The sequence below is a fragment of the Pithys albifrons genome, chromosome 18, assembly GCF_047495875.1.
Source record: "Pithys albifrons albifrons isolate INPA30051 chromosome 18, PitAlb_v1, whole genome shotgun sequence".
Lineage (NCBI taxonomy): Eukaryota > Metazoa > Chordata > Aves > Passeriformes > Thamnophilidae > Pithys > Pithys albifrons.
In genome coordinates, this window is record NC_092475.1 from 6169617 (window position 1) to 6193241 (window position 23625).

A 23625-nucleotide genomic window follows, 5' to 3' on the forward strand; every position below is an offset into this window, starting at 1 on the left:
GCCTGACCCACTCTGCTGTTCTGTGAGCCCCGCACCCCGCGGGAGCAGCCGCCGAGGGTCCGGGGGGGAGCGCAGGGTGCGCTCCCGTCGCCCTCTCCCCCCATCCCCAGTCCCGCCGGCGGCGCAAGGAAGGGAAAGGGAAGGGAAACAGGCAAGGGGAGCAGGGAAGAGGAGGGGAGCAGGGAAGGGGAGCAGGGAAGCGGGGAAGGGAAGCGAGGAAGGGGAGCAGGGAAGGGAAGGGAATCAGGGAAAGGGAGCAAGGGAGGGGAGCAGGGAAGGGGGAAAGGTGAGCAGGGGAGCAGCGAAGGGGAGGGAAGGGGAGCAGGGAAGCGTGGAAGGGAAGCAGGGAAGGGAGGCAAAGAAGGGAAGGGAGGCAGGGAAGGGCAGTCCCCGTCTGGCGCTGACGTCACGGTCCCGCCCGCGGCGGCGGCGGCGCGGCCGCGTCCCCGTGGCCGTGAATGAGCGCGGGGGGCGGGAGCGCACGGAGCGGGAGCGGGCGGGCCGCGCTCCCACCGCGCTCCCACCGCGCTCCCACCGCGCCGCGCCCCACAAAAGTGCGGGGCTGCCGCGGCCGGGCCCAGCGCAGCCGCCTGCGGGGCCGCCGGGGCGCGGAGCAGCCGCGGGGCCGAGCGGAGCCGCTGCCGGGGCCGCCGCGCCGCGCCGGGTTTTTTATTTCCAATTTCTGATCGCAGCTGCATTTCCCTCCCTCCGCCCCCCCGCGCCGAGGAGGAGCCCCGGCTTTATGTGGTGCTGCCCGGGGAGCGCTCGGCGGCCGGGAAGTTCTTTGTGTCGCCGTCGCCTTCTTCTTTTTTTTTCTTTTTTTTTTTTTTTGTTTAAATGTATAACTTCATGGGGCTGAACAGCACGGCCGTAGCTATTCAGCCCAATGTGTCCTGCACATGCAACTGCAAAAGGTCTTTGTTCCAGAGCATGGAGATCAGTAAGTACTTGTCCTGCTGCTGCCCGGGGTGGGTGCGGGAGGTGCCCGTGGGTGCGGGAGGTGCCCGTGGGTACGGAAGCGCCCGCCGGCCCCGCCGCGGACGGGGAAGTTTCCGCGGGGGCTCCCGGCAGCGCCGGGACCCTTCGCTGCGATGCGCTTTCCCGGAGGGATTTTTCGTCCCCCTCCGTGCGAGCCCTGGTGTCTCATCTGTTGCTACTGGGATGGTGGTGCGGGTGTGACGCGGAGCTCCCCGGGATCAGCCTTCCCGGGATCAGCCTCCACCGGGCGCTCTCCCCGCTCGCCCCCCGACACCGGGTGTGAGATCCGCGCTCTTGCCCATCGCGACTCCATCACCGCCGGCATCTCGCCCCTTCCCCGCCGTGCCTTTCCCTTCTGCGGGGGTGATGCTGAGGGGTCCCCGCGCCTCCTCCGGGGGTCTGCGCTGCCCCCGCTGTAAATCCCTCCCCTCGGTACCGGGGGGAACATCGCGGTCCGGACACCCTGAGAGTGCTTGGATTTGGGAACCTGTTTCCCCCGTCTCCAGCCCCTCGAGGCTTTTTGTTCCGAAGGGCGATTTGCCTTTTTTCATTAATATTTCTCAGCCCTCGCAGAGTAGCAGTGAGGGCAGTGCTTGACCTAAATATCCACCAGTTCTCTGTGTGCTCTTTCCCTCTTGGAAATGAAGTGCACGGAGGTGAGAGAGAAGGAATATTCTGCTGAGGAACGAGGAATGAGTTGGGCAGTCTGGCAGTTTCAAGCGAATGGTATTTTCTGTAAAGGGAAGGTTTTCAAGGCATCCCGTCCCGGGAGGATTGTCAGGATTGTGCCCTTCTTAGCACCTGGTTCAGTGCCGTGAAATTCAAACCCTGCATAGACTAATGCGAAATGGCCCAACAAGAAAACTTGGAAAAGAGTCTGGATTTTGGCTGTATTTCTGGCACTGTGGTGGGGCAGGCTGGCGCTCGGTGTGCGCAGGGAGAGCCAGCTGAGCTGTGCCTGTCTCTGCTAGCACAGGATCTGCCCCGTTACCTCCAGCGGGGCTGCAGAGCATCTGTCCCTTGGTATTTTGGCTGGCTTTTGTCCAGTGTCATCTGCTTTCTCCTTCTCCAGTTTCATCGTTGTTTAATTCAGGTGTCTGAGTCCCGGAGAAGGTCTGCAGACATTTGTATACCGGGTACTCAAATGTGTTCATTCTGAATTTTAGCATAAACCATACCCTTTGTACTGCACTTTTAATCTTGATTTAATCTCATTCGTGTTCAGACAAAACTAAGCTGGATTTGCCTGATTTTATTAACACTACCGGTACTGAATAGACCATTATTCTTTCCTGACTTTAACAGGCCGGGCTAGATGTGCATACCAATAGCAGTGTATAAATAATGAAGATACAGTTCTTTTTTGTGTCAGCCAGTTGCTGCACATAAACTATGTCCCACAGAATCACAAGGATGAGAGACTTTACTTTGTGTCTGATCAAGGCTCATGGTTATGATAAAAGTTGTGAATTAAAATGTGTAATGTCTTTTGAAGAAAAAGCTCCTCTTCCAGCCTAACTCTTGGCATGAGGTTTTGTTGGAACAACTCAGGCTTTTAATTTTAATCCGTGACTTTTTAGAAGCAGCATAGTTTATAATTTTTCCCCATTTTTTTCAGCGTATAAAAGGCTTGGTAGGAGGCAGGTGCCAGTTGTGGATAGGGAGGTGTGAGAGGCTGGAGACAGTGAAGTACAGCTGAGGAGACCTTGCCTGATTTCAGATGGGGTTTGCGGGAGCCTCGTGCCTGATGCCACACGGCTCCTGAGGTCCTTCTCTGCCTTGTCCCCTGCCCTCTGTCAGCTCTGAGGTCCTGACACTCAGGCACTGAGTTTCCTTGGACAGAGCTCCCTTACTGCTGCCCTTCCTTATTTCGTGTTCATGTAGGTTTCTTTATCGCCAATGTTATTATTTATTTCCTGCTGATGGCAGGCAGCATTCACTCACCTCTGTGCTCCAGGAGAGCTTTGGTTGCGCTGCTGTTACCTGATCGCTCCCTCCACCTGGCTTTGGTGGAAAGGACAGAGTTGAGCCTCCCCGGGATAAATTCATCCTACAGCATTTTTCGTCTGGTCGCTTGATCTTACGTATCTTTCTGACACAACTTTGAGTGATCCTCGGAGCAACTACCACCAGATGCTCTTTAATTTTTCAGCCAAAAGTTAGCAGGCAGCAACGCTTCAGGAATAACTGCAGACTCCTCTAGCTGACCCCTCTAAATAGGTTGGTTACCCATCCCACGGTCCCCCAAACATTTCCTTGCAGGCTCCATCCCGTATGGCAAGCTGCGGCGCTGCGGTGGGGGAAGCAGCTGCTTTCTGTGTGTGGCGCTCCCAGATTAGGATTATAAAAGGGTTTTTTGGGGGCTGGAGTGCCGCTGTGCCGGGCGGTGTTTAAGCAGCCAGACGTCTGCGGCACTGGGCTCTAATCGCTCCGGCTGGCGAAGGAGGTCAGGGGTGACTGTCGTGGCGGAAGAGCCTGTAAATAACTAATTATTTGGCGCAGGGAGCGGAGCGGAGCGCCGTGCCCGCCTCCCCGTTGGCTTCCCCAGCGCCGGCCGGGTCCGGGTGCCAAGGATGGGCATCCCGCAGGCACCTGGGCATCCCTGCGGGCAGGAGGATGACTTCAGGAGGGCAGCGCTCTCTGGGCAGAGGCTTTGCTCGTGCAGGAATGTTATCCAAAGCACTTGGGAGTTCAGGAGGCATCGTTGCACCTCTGTCCCCTTGGCTGCAGTGCTGGTGACGGGCTGGGGCGAGTGAACCGTGAGAGCAGGTTCCTGTCCAAGTGTGCACTTCTAGGTTTTCACATTCTTTGGTTTAATAACAAACCAACTGCAGATGGCTCAACCAAGGATTGTGTCTCCTTTCCACTTCAGACTGCTTTTTTGGTAAATATGTTTCTTTCCTGAGGCTGTGTCAGTGGCAGGTATGGCTTCTTCCAGGGCTGAGCAGATAATATCCACATAGTTCTTCTTTATTCCTCCCAAGTTTTCCCAATGGAGGTGCTACCAGGGTTTCAGCAAGGCTTGCACAGAGGATGTTCAGTTTGTGGCATCTCAGTTTGACCTCAGCCAAACCAGGGAGTTCCCTGTGTCTGGCTCTGGCCGTGTGTCCGTGACAAAGTGCTGCTGTTTGCTGAGATCAGCATCCCAAGGTACGATCCAGGAGAAGCAGAGAATGGATGGTTTTGCTTACGGTGCCCTAAGAGCTGTCTGTGTGTGCCCTTGGCCATCCCTGGGGACCCAGACACCTTGTGGTCCCAGGCCTACAGGTCCCACCTCTCACACTCAGGGGAAAGGTCTGGAGAGCACAGAGGTCTTTCTTAAAATTAGCTTTGGTCCCTCAGGTAGTGATTTGAATCTTAGTGTTTTGTAATTGGTGTCAAATGGAAAAATGAAAAAACCCAGAAGACGAAATCCAGGGAAAACAGTCAAACTTTGCTCTTTTTTTCCTGTGGGTGAGCACCTGGATTGTGTTGTGCTGCACAGCAGGACCAGCACACCTGGCACTAGAGGTGATCCTGCATAATTGAAGGCGATCATGTATATTGTAAAGTGGAGACAAGACATGGCTAATTCTTCCTTTTCAGTCAGTGTCAGGGTGTTTTCAGAGGGGAATGTTTGCTGCAGAAAGTCCTGTTACCTTCTGCCATGGAGGCATCCTCCACCCCCTGAATGAGCCTTTGATTTGTCTTTGTTTTATTAAGTAGTATGTTTTCAGATCTGAGTTATGAGAGGACCACCACTGAAGGGTGTGTGGGGAACAGCAACATTATTCCTTTCCTTAAAGCAAGGAATTCATTCCCAAGGTAGAGTCTGGGATCACCTCTGAATTCTCAGCATATTGAATTAGCCAAACTACCACTGCTTCCTTTGCGTGTGGAACCCCCAAATGTATGTTCTTATTTGCTGTTTCTCACCAAATGTACTAATATTGTTGGGTTTCCCAGGCTGAAGTTGGTGGTTCGATAAATCCAGTTTTAGAATGAATTTGTAAACCTAAATTACAAATGGATAGATGTGAGGAGACCTTTCCAAGGGAAGTACCAAAATACATGGTGTCACTAATAGACTGTAATTACAATCCAGCTTCTTTCCTGGGTAACTCATTGTACAGTCATGTCTGTTGATGTTGTTTCATTCAGGTAGTGGCAACCATCAGAATTTGCTAAACCTAATTAGTGAAAAAAGGTCATATATTTGCAATGGTGTTTCATGTAAAAACTGCCTACCAACCTTCTTCCTGGAGGGAGAGTCCATGTGTAGTGTGTGGTTTATCTTACCAGATTCCTCCCTTTCTCCAGTGCACAGTGTATCTGCTGTTGGCAGGTTTCATCAAAGTAATAAAGCCAGGCTGGAGAGCTCACGAGGAGAGAGGTACAAGGGCCACTTTGCTGCAATTAAGTGCAAACTTGGTTCACACCATGAGCACACTCCCAGATGTCCATAAAGCAAAGGAACCATTGATGTCGACAGGGATGTTTCATGCAGTGTTCTTCCTGTCTGTGTGGCTGAATTGCCCAGTGATTATTTTATAACTATTTTGGGTGGCAGAAGGTAGGTCACTCGGGCAGATCCCAGGTGAGAAAGCACATCAGAGACTGCTCCGTCTGCGAGCAGCGTGGCCGCGTCTGGCACCAGAGAGGAACAGGGAGGATTTCGGCCCAGGGCTCCCCTTTGTGACAGCAGGATGTGACCTCTCATCTCCATCTTTCAGAGTTAATTAGTGGGCTGCTGCGTTGCTGCTTCCTTACTGAAGGGAATGTAGTAGTGTTCTGGGAACTCCTCAAGGAGTAATGAGTGAGTGCGGCATCAGGAATAGCCACCTGATGTCAGCACCTCAAACCCTGCACACACCGACATACAGACACACCACTGAGAGCTGGTGAGACCCTGCACACACACAGACATCACTGAGAGCTGGTGAGACCCTACACACACACACAGACACACCACTGAGAGCTGGTGAGACCCTGCACACACACAGACACCACTGAGAGCTGGTGAGACCCTACACACACACACAGACACACCACTGAGAGCTGGTTAGACCCTGCACACACACAGACATCACTGAGAGCTGGTGAGACCCTACACACACACAGACACACCACTGAGAGCTGGTGAGACCCTGCACACACACAGACATCACTGAGAGCTGGTGAGACCCTACACACACACATAGACACACCACTGAGAGCTGGTGAGACCCTGCACACACACAGACACCACTGAGAGCTGGAGAGACCCTGCACACACACAGACACACCACTGAGAGCTGGTGAGACCCTACACACACACACAGACACACCACTGAGAGCTGGTGAGACCCTGCACACACGCAGACATCACTGAGAGCTGGTGAGACCCTACACACACACACAGACACAGACACACCACTGAGAGCTGGTGAGACCCTGCACACACACAGACACACCACTGAGAGCTGGTGAGACCCTGCACACACACAGACACCACTGAGAGCTGGTGAGACCCTACACACACACACAGACACACCACTGAGAGCTGGAGAGACCCTGCACACACACAGACACCACTGAGAGCTGGAGAGACCCTGCACACACACAGACACACCACTGAGAGCTGGTGAGACCCTGCACACACACAGACACCACTGAGAGCTGGAGAGACCCTGCACACACACACAGACACACCACTGAGAGCTGGAGAGACCCTGCACACACACAGACACACCACTGAGAGCTGGTGAGACCCTGCACACACACAGACACACCACTGAGAGCTGGTGAGAACCTGCACACACACACAGAGACATCACTGAGAGCTGGTGAGAACCTGCACACACACACAGACACACCACTGAGAGCTGGTGAGAACCTGCGCACACACACACAGAGACATCACTGAATGCTGGTGAGACCCTGTACACACACACAGACACCACTGAGAGCTGATGAGACCCTGCACACACACAGGGACTACTGAGAGCTGGTGAGACACTGCACACACACACAGACACACCACTGAGAGCTGGTGAGACCCTGCACACACACAGAGACACTGCTGAAAGCTGACAAGTTTTCCATACCTGAGGAAGTCTCAGGGTACTGTCTGTGTGTGCACACAGGCATAAACACATCTGTGAAAGTTAATTTAGTAATACAAAAATGTGGTTCAATCAACTGCTTAATGAAGTAGTTGTTAACCATAAAAAGGAGTTGTGGGGTTTGGGCTTTTTGTTTGTGTTTTTTTTTAAAGCAGATAAATTTCAGCTGTAGGAATTTATCATCCAAATCAGAGGATTTGGGGAGCTATTGAGAGTAAAGAGAGCTTTGATGATTTGGCAAGGAATACAGCTTCTCAGGCAGCACTTTGATCTGCATTTTAAATGCTTCTTTGTAATGACAGTTTCACAATTTCTTTTCTCATTTTGAGTCAGTTTTGCAGAGGTATGTTTTCAGAGAAAATAGTAACAGCACACATTATTCTTGTTGGCTTTGGAGCCAGCTAGAACTTGTAGTTCATCCCAGATCTTTTGGATACCATGGTAAATTTATGATTGCACCAAAAAGGAAATTAGTAAAGATGTTAAATATTATCAAAGCTTTTCAAGTCTTTTGAAATCTCTCCGGGGTGAAAACTAAATTTGCATTAGCATTTTTGCTGTGGTGTGTTGTACAGTGTTTATCCAAGCATCCACCTAATACTGCAGGTTCCTGATTTAGCTTTTTTTTCCTTCTGAAGGACATGTTACTGTTTAGCACATGCATCCTTTTAGTCTTGTATTGCACCTGGAGACTGTGGTTCTAGTGACTCAAGCTTTCTAAAGACAGCCCTATTGGGAACCTTTTTCCTTCTATCTACATCACATCCTCAGATAAACTCTTGTTGAAGGGAGAAGGTTGTTGTCGCCTACATATTCTTATACAAGAGAGGTTGTTGCATTAATTTATGTAGTAATGTAGAGGGGTAGGAATTGGGAATGCTTATTAAGGTTTTAATTTAAATCTTGCATAGCATCTTTCCTTCTTGTAGCCAGTTTTGGGGTGGAGTTTATATTTCTCTTCAGAAATCAGAAGCCTCAAGCATGAGAACAAATAAGTAAGTTTTCCCAAATTAGTTTAGAGCTGTGTGGTGGCTGTTCTGGTGCTGGTTTTGGCCTCTCCTGAGCTGTGGCTCTAAGCTGTACCAGGCTGGCAGCTCCTCTCTGCTTGTGGACCAAGGTGTGTAAAACAGGGCACACATTTCATTTCCAAGCTAAATTCACCAGGGAAGTTGGGCCTTCAGTTACATGTAAAGGGTGGCATCGCTGGGAGGCCTTAGACAAATAGCATCATGTATGTGTTTAATTTACATTCTTTCCCAAAGGGACTTTGTTCAGTTCAGAGATGCTACAACGAGTGCACTGATCCATGTTAAGGCTCAGGTTGGCATCAAGTCCACCTTCACTTTTAGATTTCTTAAATTTAATGCATTCAGCAAGGTAGCATTGCTGAGATCCTAATCCATCAGCATCCTCTTTTTTCTCCAAGTAGTCAGACTTTCAGTTTGTCCTTGATACAGGACTGGACTTATGCTCCCTTCAGCAAAGGGTGTGTTTTTGCTGTGTGTGGTGTATATTGGTGTGTCCCGGGCTGTGGTGTTACATAAAGATACCTTGCACAGCTTTGGAAACTTGCCTCACAAGTTGTCAGTGTTGGTGGATGTCCACAGCGCTTTCAAGTGGTTCACACCTTCAGTTCAGTGTATTCAGTCTCGCACATATCTTTAATAAAATGCCTCAGACTGGGTGAGTTTTCACTTGCAGTATACATTCAAAAATGTGCAGTTAAAAAGGCGAGTGCTTTTGCACATGGGATTTCTGTGAGCCACTTAGGAGCCCCTTCTGGTGCCCGTAGAGCTGAGGGATTGTGCCTGTGATGGTTTTCTGGCGTGAGGTTTGTGCACTTCAGCAGGTGCAACAGGATTTCCCACATTTGCAAACTTGGCCCAAGCAACCCAGCAAAGCAGAATTTAGCCTTGGCAAATGAAAGCTGATTAACCCCCAGGCTTGGAGTACACCACGAATGAAAAGAACAAAAATCAATGCTACCTTTCAAAGAATATATGCAGGACATGATTTGGTGATTTTTTTTTCCATCTTTACATTCTGTCCAAAATGTAAAGTAGCTGGTTTGTTACTCTAACCCCCTACAAATGATTGTCAGTAATAATTCTGTAAAACTGTGAATCAACTCTGCATGACTTTGTGCAAATAGACTGAGTAATTTCTTTGTTCTTTTCTTCTTACTTTGTAATTGGAGTCTGTAAAAGCCCAAAGGTTTGGTCTTGTGGAAAGCATGATTCATTTATTGGTGTCTGTGCCGACTAGTTATCTTTCAGTAATTCCAGAGTGCTGCTACAAGCCAAGAGTGATTCATACATGGCTAAGTGCACAAACAAATGGGGTCATGGCCATCTGCAGAAACTTTTCTAATCTATTTATGGTATCGGAGAAAGAAGTGGGTGTATTAAGGATGATGGAATAGGTGTCAATTACATTAGTGAATATAACCGGTTAAGTAACGCTAACCATTACTCAAAACCACATCTGCTCGTTGCTAAAGATCACAACAGCAGGTCCTGTTTAAATGTTAACGTAGATCTGATAGGAGAGATGGATTGAGTGTCTAGCTTACCTCCTGAGGAGCTCACCATCCTCACTGCTGTGGAAGGCTCCTCTACTTTCCTTGAGATTTAGCCAGGAACTCACACCCTAAGGATTTGTAGTGGCAAAGTCTGTCTCTCTGCTGTTGTAGGCCTCAGTCATTTTATGCTTTACTCACAGAATTTGGCCTTGTACTTTCTTAGCTTGTGTTAATGCTCAGGGTAGGGTTTGTCATTGGCACACCAGGCAGAATGGCTGTGCAGCATCTTAGTAGAGACTGTGGAGGACAAGTGGTCAGTTTTCCTTCCAAGTGCATCTCAAGTGGTTTAAAATTTCAGAGGGAGGATGACCAATATCTTACAAGGTAGCCTTCTGCACTTTGGTCCCATTTCACTAATTGGGAGAACTCATTTTCCCTTTGTAACTCTGATAACTAAACAGCCCTGGTTGCAGCAGTATCAGAATTGCTCTGTTCAGGTTTTAGTCTTTTGGTTTGGGGAAGGGTGTTTGTTCCTGCCGTGCTCAGGAGTGGAGCAGCCCCAGGGCTGGCACTCGGTGCTGGGGTTCACTGTGAGGAGGAAGGAGTTTGAGAGTCAAAGTAAGAAATAGCAGGGCAAGAAGCCTCCAGAGGCACAGGGATGAGGGCTGCTGGTGGGCTCGCTCTGGACCCCTGAGTGCCAGAGTGCCTGCTCTTCAGCTTTGCACACTGCAGGTGGTTTTGCACCTGAGATATGTCCATCCAGCAAGATCTTGAACTTGCAGAGCATGGAGTGGTCTCACAGTGCTTTAGAAACATCCCATGTCTGCAGGATGGATGAGTGTTGCTCCAGAGGCAAGCTGGAGTGGACAGACAACAGCACAGTGAGGTCTGGAAGCAGCTGTGGCCCTGTCTCCCCAAGCCCCAGGAGACTTGTACAGTCACTGCTAAGTTGTGTTTGATTGCAGAGGACTTGACTGGAACATAGAGCTCGTGGACTCCAGCTTCCCTAAATTGAATTTAAGCATCAGTGCTGGCCCAAAATATGGAAGAATTTGGCAATGTGTTACTGTTGTTCCTTTTGCTGATGTTTTGAGCACTGTGACCAGTCCTGCTGCACCCTCACTGCATGTGCTCCCATGGAGGGAGACGGAGCCCTGGCTGACACCCCAAGGATGCTGAGGAGGGGGAAGTGACCCAGACTTTTGCCCAAAGGACTGATGAGTCTCTCCTGATGTCTGAACAGCTTTCTTCTTCTGCCCTTGCTTTATTTAAGTCAACAGATTGTGTAAGCCACATGCTAGATTTACCTGCAGGGCAAGTGGGAAGGAAGCAGTGCCATTTGGATGAATTCCCATAAGACATCTAACCGCTGAGCGTTCAGACTAACATTTCCAAGCCCGAGTCCTACAACAGTCCTGAGTCTGCTCGTTGCCTCTTCCATCCGTGGCTTTGGCTGCCGAGGATGCGTCCCAGGGAAGCTGCCCTGCCGTGGCCGCTGGCTGGCTGTCCCCATGCGGGTTGGGCTCTGTGCTGAGCAAGCTTGGAAATTCTCCCCCTTAGTGGTTTCTGTTTCATGTTATGATTAATGTCACTATTTCTTGTAGAAACAGAACATCTCTCCAAAGCAGAGCTGTGCCCTGCGCCTCCCACACCCTCCCGTGCTGTTTCCCACGGCACTGAGGGTCCCAGCTGACTCTGGGGGCCACAGGGTGAAACCCACAGTCAGCAGCTGAGATGACGCAGGGTTGGGCTTGTCCCTGGTGTCTGCTCCAAGCCTGAAACTGGGCTGCATTTGCTTGTGCTTGACAGGTATTTATGCAATGAGACCTCGTTCCTCAAGACTGGGAGTGTGTCAGTGTCCCCTCTGCAGGTCTGAGCTGAGAGGGCTCAGCATCACTGAGGGCAGATGTCTTGGCTGCTTTTCTGGAGTAGCAAGTCCTGCTTTTCCTGTGTTCTTTTCATTATTTCCCCCATTATTCCCTACCAAGGGTGGTCTCTTGACTTCAATAACTTGGAGTGACATATACAGATTAGGCTCTTCAGCACTGAGCTCTGAAAGTACCTTGGCCTGCTTGGTGATGTCTTTAGGACACTTAAGGAACAACACGATTGATGGACGCCTGCTTCATACAATTCAGAGGAATATTATCTTAAATTGCAATTATTTCCCATGTAATAAGCAGGAATCTCATTTTTATTGTCACACTTCTATTACTGTAATGGGACTTTGCTTTAATGGGAAGATGTGTTTTCAAGTTCAGTGTCTGCCTCTCCAGCATGCTCAGTCACACACACGAGGTGTGTAACACTTGATGATACTGATCACTGGTGTGTAATGCAATCAGAGGTTTATTTTTCTCGAGTGTGACTTATTGGTAGCAGTATATACACACTGCACATTTCTCAGCTTTTGCTGGAAATGCAGGTGGTGGGTGATGTGGCAGAGATGGGCTCAAGAAGGAGAGGGGGCAGAGGTGTCTTATTGGGGTCCCATGTGCCCCAGATGAGATACAGAACAACTGCAGGGTTACAAACATATCCTGTCCTGCTGATAGCTTTTAATCCTCATTGTTCTCATGGGTTTTCTTGATAAATACTTCTCAACCTCCACTGACTTGCCATCCAGGCCTGAATTGTAAGGAACAATAAATGTAATGGACAGACTCAATTTAATAGATTCACTATGAGCTTTTTATTAGTGCAGCTTTTTAAAAAAGAAAGAAAAAGAGATGACTGCATTTATTTAGTGGAAGTGCAGAAAGCAGCTCTCTCAGATCTGAGGGAAGCATCCCCAGTGGCCTCAGCTCAGCTCCTGGTGGGGCAGGGAGGGAAGGATCCATCCTGCTCTGCAGCCCGTGGAGCGCTGGCCAGCCTTGAGGGGGTTAATAATGCATGCAGATGTTCAGGAATTTCTCTTTTGACTTGACCCCGGGGTTTTGCTGCTCTTCAGACCCCAGATGCACTCCAGTCACAGCGGGTTCATGGGTTTGGAGATGCCTTTCATCCCCTCCCTGTTGTCCCTGGGTGCTCGGGAGGGGATCACGCTCTGTCTCACAGCCATGTGTCTTCCTTGGTTGGGTTTCTTGAGATTTGCAGACCCACATTAAGCTTCTATTAAATTAAGCAAAATGGCCTTTAGAAAGCTACATTTCAAGTGGAAGAAATGCTTTATGTAACATAGGGGTATGTGAGGGGACCTAAATACAAGCTTAAATTGGCAGTTACGAAAATAGGTATAATTGGGTTTTTGCACAGTGATTTTACAGCTTCTGAGTTTAATGTCCTGATGAAATCCTGCATCCAGTCCACGTGCAGCCGAGGAGATGGGGGTTGAGGAGCCTGAGTAATGGGACTTGTTCTAGGAACAGCCTTGCCCTCGATTGCAAAACTGGACATACCTGTCATCTGCTGAGGCTCTGCTCTGTCTGAAAGGTGTCTGGAGCAGTGGTTCCCTCTCGCCTGTGTTTGCCCTTTGGTCTTTCCCCTCAGGGAGAGGTGTCAGGGCTGGGAAAGGGGGGTGTCTCTTACTATGGTTGTAACTACTTGCAGGTGAAAAATGCAGCTGTGCCCTCCTGACTGGGCACGTGCCAAGAGCTGCAGCTTTGTTTTCCAGACTGATCGATGCAGTTTGTTTAAGTTGTTGGGTAATTCAGTAGCTGGAGGCACTTCTGTGGGCTTGGCGTGAGAGCGCCGGCTTCACTTCCCGCCTCGGGAAGGCTGGGAAGGGTTTCCCTCTGAATCTGGGCCTTCCTGGCTGGGGCTGGGGTCAGGTGTTGCTGTGGGGCTGTCACCCAGCCATTCTGGGATCAGGAGCCTGAGGAAGTGCAGGATATCTCATTTTGACATTGCATCCTCGTATTAATCCTGCTTTAATATTTAAAGCCTTTCTGTTCTTCTGTCTGGCGAGACAGTGCATTGGCTCTCTTGGGAAAAGAGTTACCCCATCCTCTTTTGCAAAGCTGGTCCCAAAGAAATCAAGGCACCTGCGAATCCTGTTGACCGGAATTGGAAGAATAATCTTTTTTTTTTTGGTGTATCTTTAACCACATAGGCCTTAGAGCTGGTTTTCTTTCTAGCTTACTTAAGGTCTTGCAAGGACGAAAGGACTTTCTTAAGTGTCTTAGCCAAGGCATGGGAGGAAAGGCTGGTGGAAGAAGCTGAGACAGGATTTGCTGCTTCTTTGAAACTGTCGCTTTTTAATTGTCCAAACAGCATTTCAAAGAAAATCTCTGCTCTTCTCTATCTTCTTCCAGCATTATAATTCCATATAATCACTTTTCTTTCTCTGAAAGAATAGAGCGTGATTTATTTTTTCTTGCAGAAGGAAGAAGGGATAAATTCCAGATGTTGCTCGGATATACTTTTTGCCTCTGTTTAATGTTTAGTAGCTTTCAGTAAACAGGCTGCAGGAGGTGGGGCTGGCATTTTTATTTCAGGACAAATTATGTACAACAAATCCCATCTGCTGACAGGGATGGGGGGAGCGTATCTTGGGTGTCACCTGGTGTGGTTGGAGCTGATCTTGGCTTTCCTGCCATGCAGAAAGGCTACGAAGGCTGAGGCTCGTCCAAGTGCTCCTTTGGGGTCTTTGTCCTTGGTCCTTCAGGGTCTTCACCCTCCCCTTGGTGCTGAGCTCCTTCTGCGTGAGTGAGAGACACCCTGTGGGGTCGGATCTCCCTCCCGTGCCCCGATGTGGGAATGGGCACTTCTGCTCTAACCTGTCACAGGACTTTTTTGAGAGCAGCTCTGCATGCAGGCTGGGGAGGGCTGCCATGTCCTGTGTGCCATCCCACATGCTATGCCCAGTTTAGTGGGAGTCTCCTGGCCAGCTAGGCTTTTTTGGAGCCCAGCTAAGAGCATCCATGTGCCCTCCACCAGTGTGGGGCTGGATCCAGGAGCTCAGCAGCTCTTTCCCCTCCTCCCACAGCAAAGGCTTGTCTTCTTAGTGCATGCCATGCTTCTACCTGCTTTGCAGGCTTCTTACAGGCTAAACCAGCAATGATTTTCCAGCATGTGTTGCACAGAGGCGTTGTGGGACCAACACAGCAGCTCCGTTCCCTGTTTCATGTTGTCACCTGTTCAGGCGAAGCACATCTCTGTTTTGTTGGCAGCCTGTTGGGTTGCACAAACAGTGTAAGACAAAACCACGAGCAGGTGTTGGTCCAGCCAGTGTAATTACTGGTTCCTTGCTGCTGCTGCTGGTAGGCAGACAGTGTGAGCCACCCTTCACATGGAGCCGTCTGGCAGGACTGCGGCTGCAGAAGGGCTCCGGGCACCGATCCACCGGGAATATGCGCTGACGGCTCAGCCACTCCCTGTATCTCTTCCTTGCTGCCGATTGCATAAAAAAAGTTATGCATATTGGAGGGAGGGAGGGAGGGGAGCTGAGGGTGGCTCTGGTCAGGTTTAAAGCACCGACTTTATGTGCCAGTTCTCATTTGCATTTAAAAAGTTGGCAAATGCAGGGCTGAACCTAAAGGGCAGGTGTGAGGATGAGTGAGACAAGAGTGCTCAGAGAGAGGGGAGAACCAGCATCCCAAAGTTCTGCCTGACTTCAGAGGGTTCAGGCTTGTTTCTCCCACACATCCTAGACCATCACCAAACATCTTGGATGAGACATGATGAGACAGGGTGTTGTGCCTGTGTGTGCACAGGGTGTCACAGCTGGGGTGTCACAGCTCTGCGTGCTGAGCACGATGGTGGGGCCATCACCTGGGCCGTGGAGTGGGGAGAGATGTTGCTTTCTACCCTTTTGGAAATTTAACCAGAGAAAAGCTAATCCTGATCCAGCCAGCTGTAGACATGGGCACTCTTTTTTTCAACTTCTAAATTTCCTCTGGACTCCCACCCTTTTGGGGCCTTCCCAAGCCTTTTTTGGCATCCATTTGTTCTCAGCCTTTTATTCTTCCTTTTGGGACTCCCACCCCTTTTTGGCCTCCAGTCTTCTTACGGCCTTTCACTCCTTTCCAGCCTCCCACCCCTTTTCAGGCTCTGCAGAGAGCCAGCTGAGGAGGAGGAGGAGGAGATCAAGCTTGTTGCCACACGTCGTTTGGCTCAGCAGAATTCCTTTCTTTCCCTTCCCATCATGGTCGGTTGGTGCTCATTCCAGTACAGTGGTGGTGGTGCACAGGGCTCTGTAGGCTCTCAGTGCCCATGTGCTCAGGTGACACCACATGCTTGCATGGTTACTTTTGATCCCTCCAAATCAGCCTGACTTCACCTCAGTGAGCCAACTCTGAGCCTGCGATCCCTCATTATTTAGCAGTAATTGACAGCGACTCTGACCCTTAATCCTTTACTGGAGTGAAAAAGTTGCTTATCTCTGTCCTCTCAGGTGCATGGAAAGTAGCCTTTTAAAGCTTTATTTGGGAGCAATGATGTTGACATAACCCTTGAACCTCACAGCCTGCTCTGCTGCCACTGTGGGAGCAGCGGCAGGAGCGGCGCGATGAGCGTGCAGTGTGTCCGCAGCCCTGGCGTGGTGTCTGGCAGCAGCAGCCTCCCCTGCTCTCGGGTTAAAGGCCACTTTTATAGGCCAGTAGGACTCCTGCGGATCAGACTGTACTAATTAGTACCAATTAACCATTATCAGTGACAGACAGTTCTTACGGGCTTCATAAAAAAGTCCTGTAGATGTGTATTCTGGTGGAGCCCCCCGGGGGATGCAGAGCACTCACCCAGCTTGGCAGACACTGTGGTTGTGCTGGGGGATCGGGAGGGTCCATATCCCATAACCCCTTCAGTTTTGCAGGCAGTCACACACTGCTCGCTGATGGGAGAGAGAGATGCCATGAGCTGTCTTTTATTGCAAACTTTCTGCTGCTTTGTTCTCCTGACTCGAATATACATCTGCTGGGCATTGTGTCTGGGGTGTTGGGCAAGATTTTGCTGTGGGTCTTCCTTTCCCGCACCCCACTATCTCTGTTGGGAATGAGGTGTGAGGAGACCCTGAGCTTTCACCCAGGCTCAGCTATGCATGTTTGCAAAGGAGGTGGAACATGACAAATAGCCCACCAGTGCCTTGAAGTGCAGAGTGCTGCCTGGGGCCATGGACAGGCAGTCTGGCACTCTCGGGTGTGTCAGGGAGGTCTCTGGGGTGGGCTGAGTGATTCCAAAAACTTTACAAACCTTTGTAAGGCTTCAGCATGCCATCAGGTGAGATGGTCATGGGTGGAGGAGAGCGACCCTGGGGAGGTCCATGAAGAGGAGAGAGGAACAGGACCTTGTGCAGCAATGTCTGGTGTGGGGTCTAACCAGGAATGGTGGCACCCGGCTTGGGGTGGCTTTGTTCCTCCTGGCCCTGTGGAGGTGGTAGGTTTGGGTGCAGGTGTCAGCCATGGCACAGGGGAGCTCTGCCAGGCCGAGTCCCCAGGAGGGGAGCTGTGGGGTGTGTTGCAGCCGGTCGGAGGTGGCTCCCATCACTGACGGATGCTTTCTGTTTTTCTTTCAAATGTCTCCAGGCACTGAATGTTTAGGTCGCACCTTTCCAGGTAAACTGGGTAAGTGAAGTATTTTAAGAGTTGCCAAGATCTAATTACGAAGGCTGATTGCATGATTGCAGCTGCTGTACCATAAACACCCCAGTTACTCCTCCATGGAACGGGTGGGACGCTGCCTGGCCCCGAGAGCAGCAGGTACCTGCTGTGTGGGTGCAGAGGGGGATGCAGTGCTGTCTTCAGAGGCTGACTGCTGGTTTTTGACTGTCCATACCTGGCTGCATCTTGGTAATTCTGGATGGGATTGTTTTTCTTCTGCTGTTCAATGTAGAACCATCTTCAAAAGGTGATTGTCTTTTTAAACATGAGTCCTCTTCTATTTGCTGATACTCTGGCAAGCTAATGAGCAACATTACATTGAAGAAAGAAACTTTCATTGTATTTTGTGAAAGTAATTTGACGGTCTGAACCCTTTCACGTCATGGGATGTGGGACTTTTCTTGAGTTGGCTGGAGCTGCCTGTGTTCAGCAGAGGCAAAATGAGCTGTTGGGAGCCCTGTTGAACCAGGCTGCTGAATTTGAGCTGAACCTGATCGAAAAATAATTTTTGTTGTTTTAAAAAGACATTGTTTTAATATTTATGGCTCTGTCTCTCAGTTTAGAATCAAGTTTATGACAGTACCCCAAAAGTAAGGTGTCTTTGCTCAAATGTGGGGTCCCAAGCCAGCTGGGGAAGGACCAGCAAAATAATGTGTTAACAAGTGGTGAATAAATTATTTTAATAAATGTCTAATCAATCGCTATAGAGCCTGGGAAGTCAATAGAGCTTATGACCTTGGCTTATAACCACGCTCAGATCTTTAACATGCTTATAATGGCTACAAATCATTCATTAGGCTTTTATCAAGCCTCAATTAGTAAAAGTCATAATCTAAAATAGGACAAAAAAGAATTATTTCAGTTGCTTTATTTCGAGCCTGATGGAACAATTTGGTTGCACAGCAGAAGAATAGTCCTTATTTATGCAAAAAAAAAGCTGTGAGACACCACCAGTCCCCAGCAGCGTTATCTTGGTGCAGACATGAGGAACTGTGGGAGCCCAAGGCTGGGATCGGCCCCAGTGCTGGGACCCTCACACCAATCCATAGGGAAACAGTCCTGCAGCAGTCAGTGGCTTATTTATGTTTATTTTATATTAATACTGTAAGATTTCAGCAGATAAGCTGGGTGAGGGGAGCCCCAGGTGCTGTGAGCAGCTGCTCGGGGCGTTCTCACTCCAGCAAAAGGTGTTTGCTGTCACTCGACTCTTGTAAAACTCGCACCCGTTTTCTTGTGCTGTGATTTGGGAAAACGTGTGAGCAGGGATGTGTTCTGGCTGTGCTGCTCTTCCTGCTTTCCCTGGTCTTCCCTGTCCCATTTTGTGTGTGTGTTTGTGCCTCGGGGAGGGAGGCAGAGATGCAAGTGAAAACATGCGGTTTTCTTAGAATATAAATAACAGAAAATTAAGTATAATTTCTGTTTGTTGTAGAGCCGTTCCCTGCAGTCTCCAGTTGTTTGCTCCTTTGCCGCACTCTTGTACTCTTTGAGTTTTTTCATCTTCCCAGATGGATGCTATTTGGAGTGTGCTGTAGGACACTTTAGGCATCTTGCTGCGGGGTTAATTGTGCGCCCAGCGAAGAGCTGTGCTTGCAGACATCACTGCATGCCCGGGCTTCTGAAAGCCCCGGCTGCCAGACGGGGCTGCCTCTATCAGACGGCTTTTTGCCTCGCCTTTGTTGTCTGGGTCCTTGTCTGCAGCTCCAGCCTGGGCCAGCGTTCCCAGACATCGCCACCTCCACCACCCGCGTCCTCCCGGAGCGCCCTGGTGCTGCCTGCGGAGCCGGGACCCCCGGGAAAGATGCCCCTGCCTGTCCCTGGGATAAAGCCGTGCACATGGCAGGTCAAAACACCAACCTTGGGCAGGGACCACCACCCAAGACAGGCTCAAGTGGGGTTTAGCTTTCACTGGGCTTTTTTCTTGGATGTTTGAAGTATTCCCCCATCTCCCTGCTAACTCATGGGTGTCTCTGGTGTGGATATCAGACTCTTGGATCTCTCTAAGTGACTCCTTCCTGCTGAGAGGGATCAGCTGCAGCCTCTGCCCAGAGCTGTGCACTGGGGCATGGTGAAGCAGTGCCATTCTCCCCCTGCACAGGAAACAAAACGTGGTGCTGCAGTTTCTGTTGGGTTTTGTGTCAGCTCTCCTGCTTCTCACAGAGAGTGGCTGGTGATGGTTATGGAAGGAGAAGAGGGAATACTCCCAACAAGAATTGAAATGGCTATTTATGTGCTTTAGCAGGAGCTGCCATCCTTGAACTCTGTAAAATCAAAGGGCAGGGTGGAGGGTTTGCACAAAACAAAATTCACATAGCTAAACATGTAACTGCATGAAAGTGTGTGATTTCTTGAATTCTGTCTGAGAGAAGCTGGATCACGCTCTGCATTTGCTGCAATGCTCCCCTGTGAAAATGCCAGTATGCACTGTTCTTTATTTTATTGTTGGGGGTTTGGGCATTTTGTTATAGTAGTCTTAAATGGGTTTGTTTCCATAGCTGCGTACTGCTGATAAAATCCCAGTGTAGGATCTCTCAGTCTCCCTGTGCATGTGTACCAAAAATAAATCACAGGCAGTTGTCAGAAGAAAAGCTGCTGCCATGGCAGGTGCCAAGCTGTGAGGAAGTTTGGGCTGGACCCTTCTGAGACTGCAGGTGTGTGACATCCCACCCTGGTGCCACCACACAGTGTCCTGCCACAGTTCCCAGCTCTGTGAGCAGCGCTGGTGCCTTGGTGGTCCCAGGGACCTGGAGCACCTGGGGAACGAGCTGCAGCAGGAGAGGTGATGATGTTTTGGAAACAGGGTAGGAAGCAGTGGAGGCAGGAGGATAAGAAACTCCTTGGCCCTCACCGTTTTTTTCAGGTATGAATGTGGTAGGGTATGAAGTGAAGAATTAGCTCAGATGTCTGCCAGGGTAATAAAACTCCTCTCATGCTCTGAATTCACTGTATTCACCATCAGCTGTTAGTGTTTCACCTCTCATCAGAAAAGGGCATGGCTTTTTGATGGCTATTTAAAGTACCTGAGCTGGGATGGGTGGTTTTGCTGGGCTTCAGGCTGGCTGGAACTCCAAAGGTCCAGCCTGGGGGTGGCAGAAGGATGGAGGGTCCCCTGCAGCTGCCTGAGGTGGCTGCTGGTTATGCCCGGGGTTGCAGGTCTTATACAGAGCACTGCTCATGCCCACACCAGGGCCACCATGGGTCACACTGGTTTCACCGTCTGAACAGCCAGGTCAGAGCACATCTTCTGGCAGAAAACCCAGTTTCTGAGAGGTACTTATCTTTCCTTCAGGAAGAAGAGTGAAACCAATGGGTTTTGGTTTGCCAAAAGTTGTGACCTGCAAGTTGGCAGGTTCCAGTGCGGGTCCAGCCCCACAGAGTGTGCTCAGGACAAGGTGCTGCTCCTGCTCCCTGCAGTGGCAGGGTCAGGGCATGGCCAGGGCGTGGGAGCACCCGAATCCTTGTCCTGAGGGCACACGGGGGGCAGCTGTCCGGGAGTGCTTCCCCTCACTGCTCTGCCAGGGGTGTCCTTAACCTGCCCCCCCCCTCCGATGCTCCCTCTCCTTTAATGCATCTTTTTAAGTACTGGGTAATAGTGTTTTCTCTCTGGCAGAGATGAACGAGGGCTTTTAATAGGTCTTTTCTTTTCTCCCCGTGCAGTTCCCTGGCAGTAACCTGCCATTAGCTCCAGCGTTTATTTGGGGTATTTGTATTTTATATGCAGGGACCTCAACGCTGAGAAGCCAAGGGGCTTGTCCAGGGTCTCACAAGAAATATGTGGCAGAGCTGGGGCTCAGCTTCAGTTTTTCTGAATGTTAAGCTGATCCCTGGACTTGGTGGAGTGGGAATGCCTGGGTTTGTCCCCTTTTAACTGAGCCAGACAGGGAGAGAAGAAAATAAAGGCTCTGTGGAAGGAAGCATATATTTTTTTGCTCTCTGCTGTTGGCAGTCTGCGTGGAGCTGGAATTGTAGCATCAATGTGTTCAGGAGTGTGAGGATGGTGCGTGTGAAATACACGGAGGCAAAGGGAAACCCGGGGCTGGAAATCTGCGGGGCTCCTTCATTTCCACCGATTCCAGCTGCGCTGGGAACTGGAAGCAGCCCTGAAAAGTCGGCCCAGCGCCGGGGAGGAAGGGTGGGCTGTGCGTGCCCCCCTCGTGGAGCAGCCGGGGGGTTCGGGGGCGATGCCTGTCGAGGCTGCAGCTGGATCGCCTCGTGGTCCTGCCCCGCAGCGCTGTGTGCCTGCCTTGTCTGAGCCAGCCCCAGCACAATGCTCGCCTTCACTCCCCGTCAGACTGGAGGTCTAGACGCTCTCCCTGCCTTTTGTTATCAGGGTCACAGGTTAGGGAGCGTTCCCAGCTCCTTTTCCCTCCGCTGGTCAGGAATCCTTCCCAGAATGGAGTGCTGCGCTTAGGGCTGCAGAGGGGACCCCTCCGGAGGGAGTCACCCCACTACCCAAACACATTTAGACTTGAAAATTATTGTGGCAGCTCCCCAAAAGAAATGTGCTTTTGAAATGCAGTCGGGATCACCCCCACTCCAGTTCTTGCCGGCACAGATGCTCAGCTGACACCAGCTAAATAGAAACCTTTTAGCCCTTGCCAGTAAGTCTGGAGCAAACTGCCAAAAAGCATCGAGGACCAAGATACAAAACGAAGTCAGGCCCGAGCAAAGTACTTGCAAACGAAGGATGGAACTGATGTGCTCTGTCTCTTGATTTTTAGCACATGAGATGCTTCAGTCGTGGGGTTTTGTTAAAATACAATGGTGGCATTTTAAAGGTTTTTAGCAGATAAAAAGGAAGTAAGTCCCCTAGCAACAAAGGGAAGGTTTTTTGCTTAATGCAGAATTTTTTTAACATGTGGGGTTTCTGATTTTTTTTTGCCCTCCTTAAATCAAGGATAAATTTGGCTGAAGGAGATGTTTCTAATGGCTTTTAGGTATATTTAGAGATGGGACTTCAACCTTTCATGTGCATCTGCTTGTTGCCCCTGTCCCAGCCCACCCTGGCTGGCTGAGGTCTCCTGCAGCATCAGCCCCTGGCTTGGGAGGTAAAAGGGAGGGAACTAGCTAAAAGTTGGAACCAACTTTTTTCTTCTTCCTGGCAAGAAGACATAACAAAAAAAAATTGGCAGGTCCGTGGTTTTTATTATTGAATTAAAATCTATTAAATAACAACAGAGAGCCAAAACCTGAAATAACTGTTAGGCACCACTCTTGGGGAAGCGAAACACTTCTGGCTCACTTCTGCATTTCGTGTGTTGTGTGCATGTGTATCATGTGTGAAGAATGAGTCTATGAAGCTCAAATAGAGGTTTTAAATAGAAATAACACTGGCAGCTCTTTCTCCCTGAATCCAAGGCTATTATGTGTCTGGCTCTCGCCAACATGAATTGCAGAGGAAGTTCATGTGAACTCCATGGCTGATTTGACAGCTGCACAGCCGTGCTGGGTTCAAAGCCTGGATGCTGTTGAGCAGAAGCAATGACATTTCTTGGTGTCTGGTGATCTACCTCTTTGCAGAGGATGGGGGGGGATGACCAAGGGAGCCTGTTTCCCACACCAGTGCTGGCACATATAGAATGGGCACTATGGGCAGTGCTAGCCCAACTTCTACCCAAAGCTTTCTCTGTGATCCCAATGCTTCTGCTCTGGGGTTAATGTCACCGACTTGCACTGCCTGGGGGACATGGGAGGAACACAGGCCATCCTGCTGGCAGTGGTGGAGACCCTGCAGCCCCCAAACCTGCCCCTCTCCCCCTGTGGAAATCGTCATGCAGCACTGGGAGCCCAGTGCACCTGTGTGCACCACGGCACTGGGAACAGTTTGGGGTTAATTCCTCTGTGAACCCAAATGATGCTGCTTGTATGGGGTATGGGGGGAAATAATGTTAAATTAAACTCTCCATAAGGGAAGAAAAGCATTCAGCCCCATTCTTTACTGCTCATTTTAGTAATTTCTTCCAGATAACCTACACATCTGTGTCAGTGCAATTAAAGCAGAAATTCTGTCTAATGAACAGTTGTAGCCCTTGGGCTATTGCGGAATGAACAATGAAGTTGGAAACAGTCTTATTAAAATAATAATTAAGAAACAAGGGTTGGGAGACAGAGGGAGGTGCAGACGAGGTGGTGGTGGGATGCTATAGGGTGAGGAGCAGAGAACTGAGTTCAGCCCAGTTTTGAACTTCCGAGGGTAACTGCCACCATGGCCACCCCCCAATGAAGGGACTGGATGGTGGAGTTGGACCCGGGGCTGGGCACAGCCCAGTCCCCCTCCCTTGCCAGAACTGTGTGGTCATGCCATGGCAAGACAAAACAGTCTCTAAAGCCAGTCTTGCACTTGGGTTGCCCCGGGGGATGCTGTTGGCCTGTGGGCACTGGCTCCATCCTCTTCAGCAGATCATCTATTTTGTCTATGTATTTTATTTTGAACTTTTTGGTTCTTCAGCAGCTGATAAAGCTCAGAGAGGGAGGAGAATATTTCAGGATTATAGGTTGTTTTGCTTTTTCC

The 23625-nt window shown here is 50.0% G+C and overlaps 1 protein-coding gene across 3 annotated transcripts in view; it reads left to right on the plus strand.

Moving 5' to 3' along the window:
* Positions 1–443: 443 nt before the first annotated feature.
* The window catches only part of PMEPA1 (prostate transmembrane protein, androgen induced 1), a 50166-nt gene continuing 26984 nt past the window's right edge, over positions 444–23625 (plus strand). For 2 of the 3 annotated variants that reach the window (XM_071572862.1, XM_071572863.1), the window contains exons 1-2: positions 444–940; positions 17043–17081. In XM_071572862.1, the coding sequence (XP_071428963.1) occupies positions 838–940; positions 17043–17081 (142 nt within the window). In that variant the 5' untranslated portion in view covers positions 444–837. The remainder of the gene's footprint in view (positions 941–17042; positions 17082–23625) is intronic. The other variant, XM_071572864.1, reaches the window with a different exon arrangement.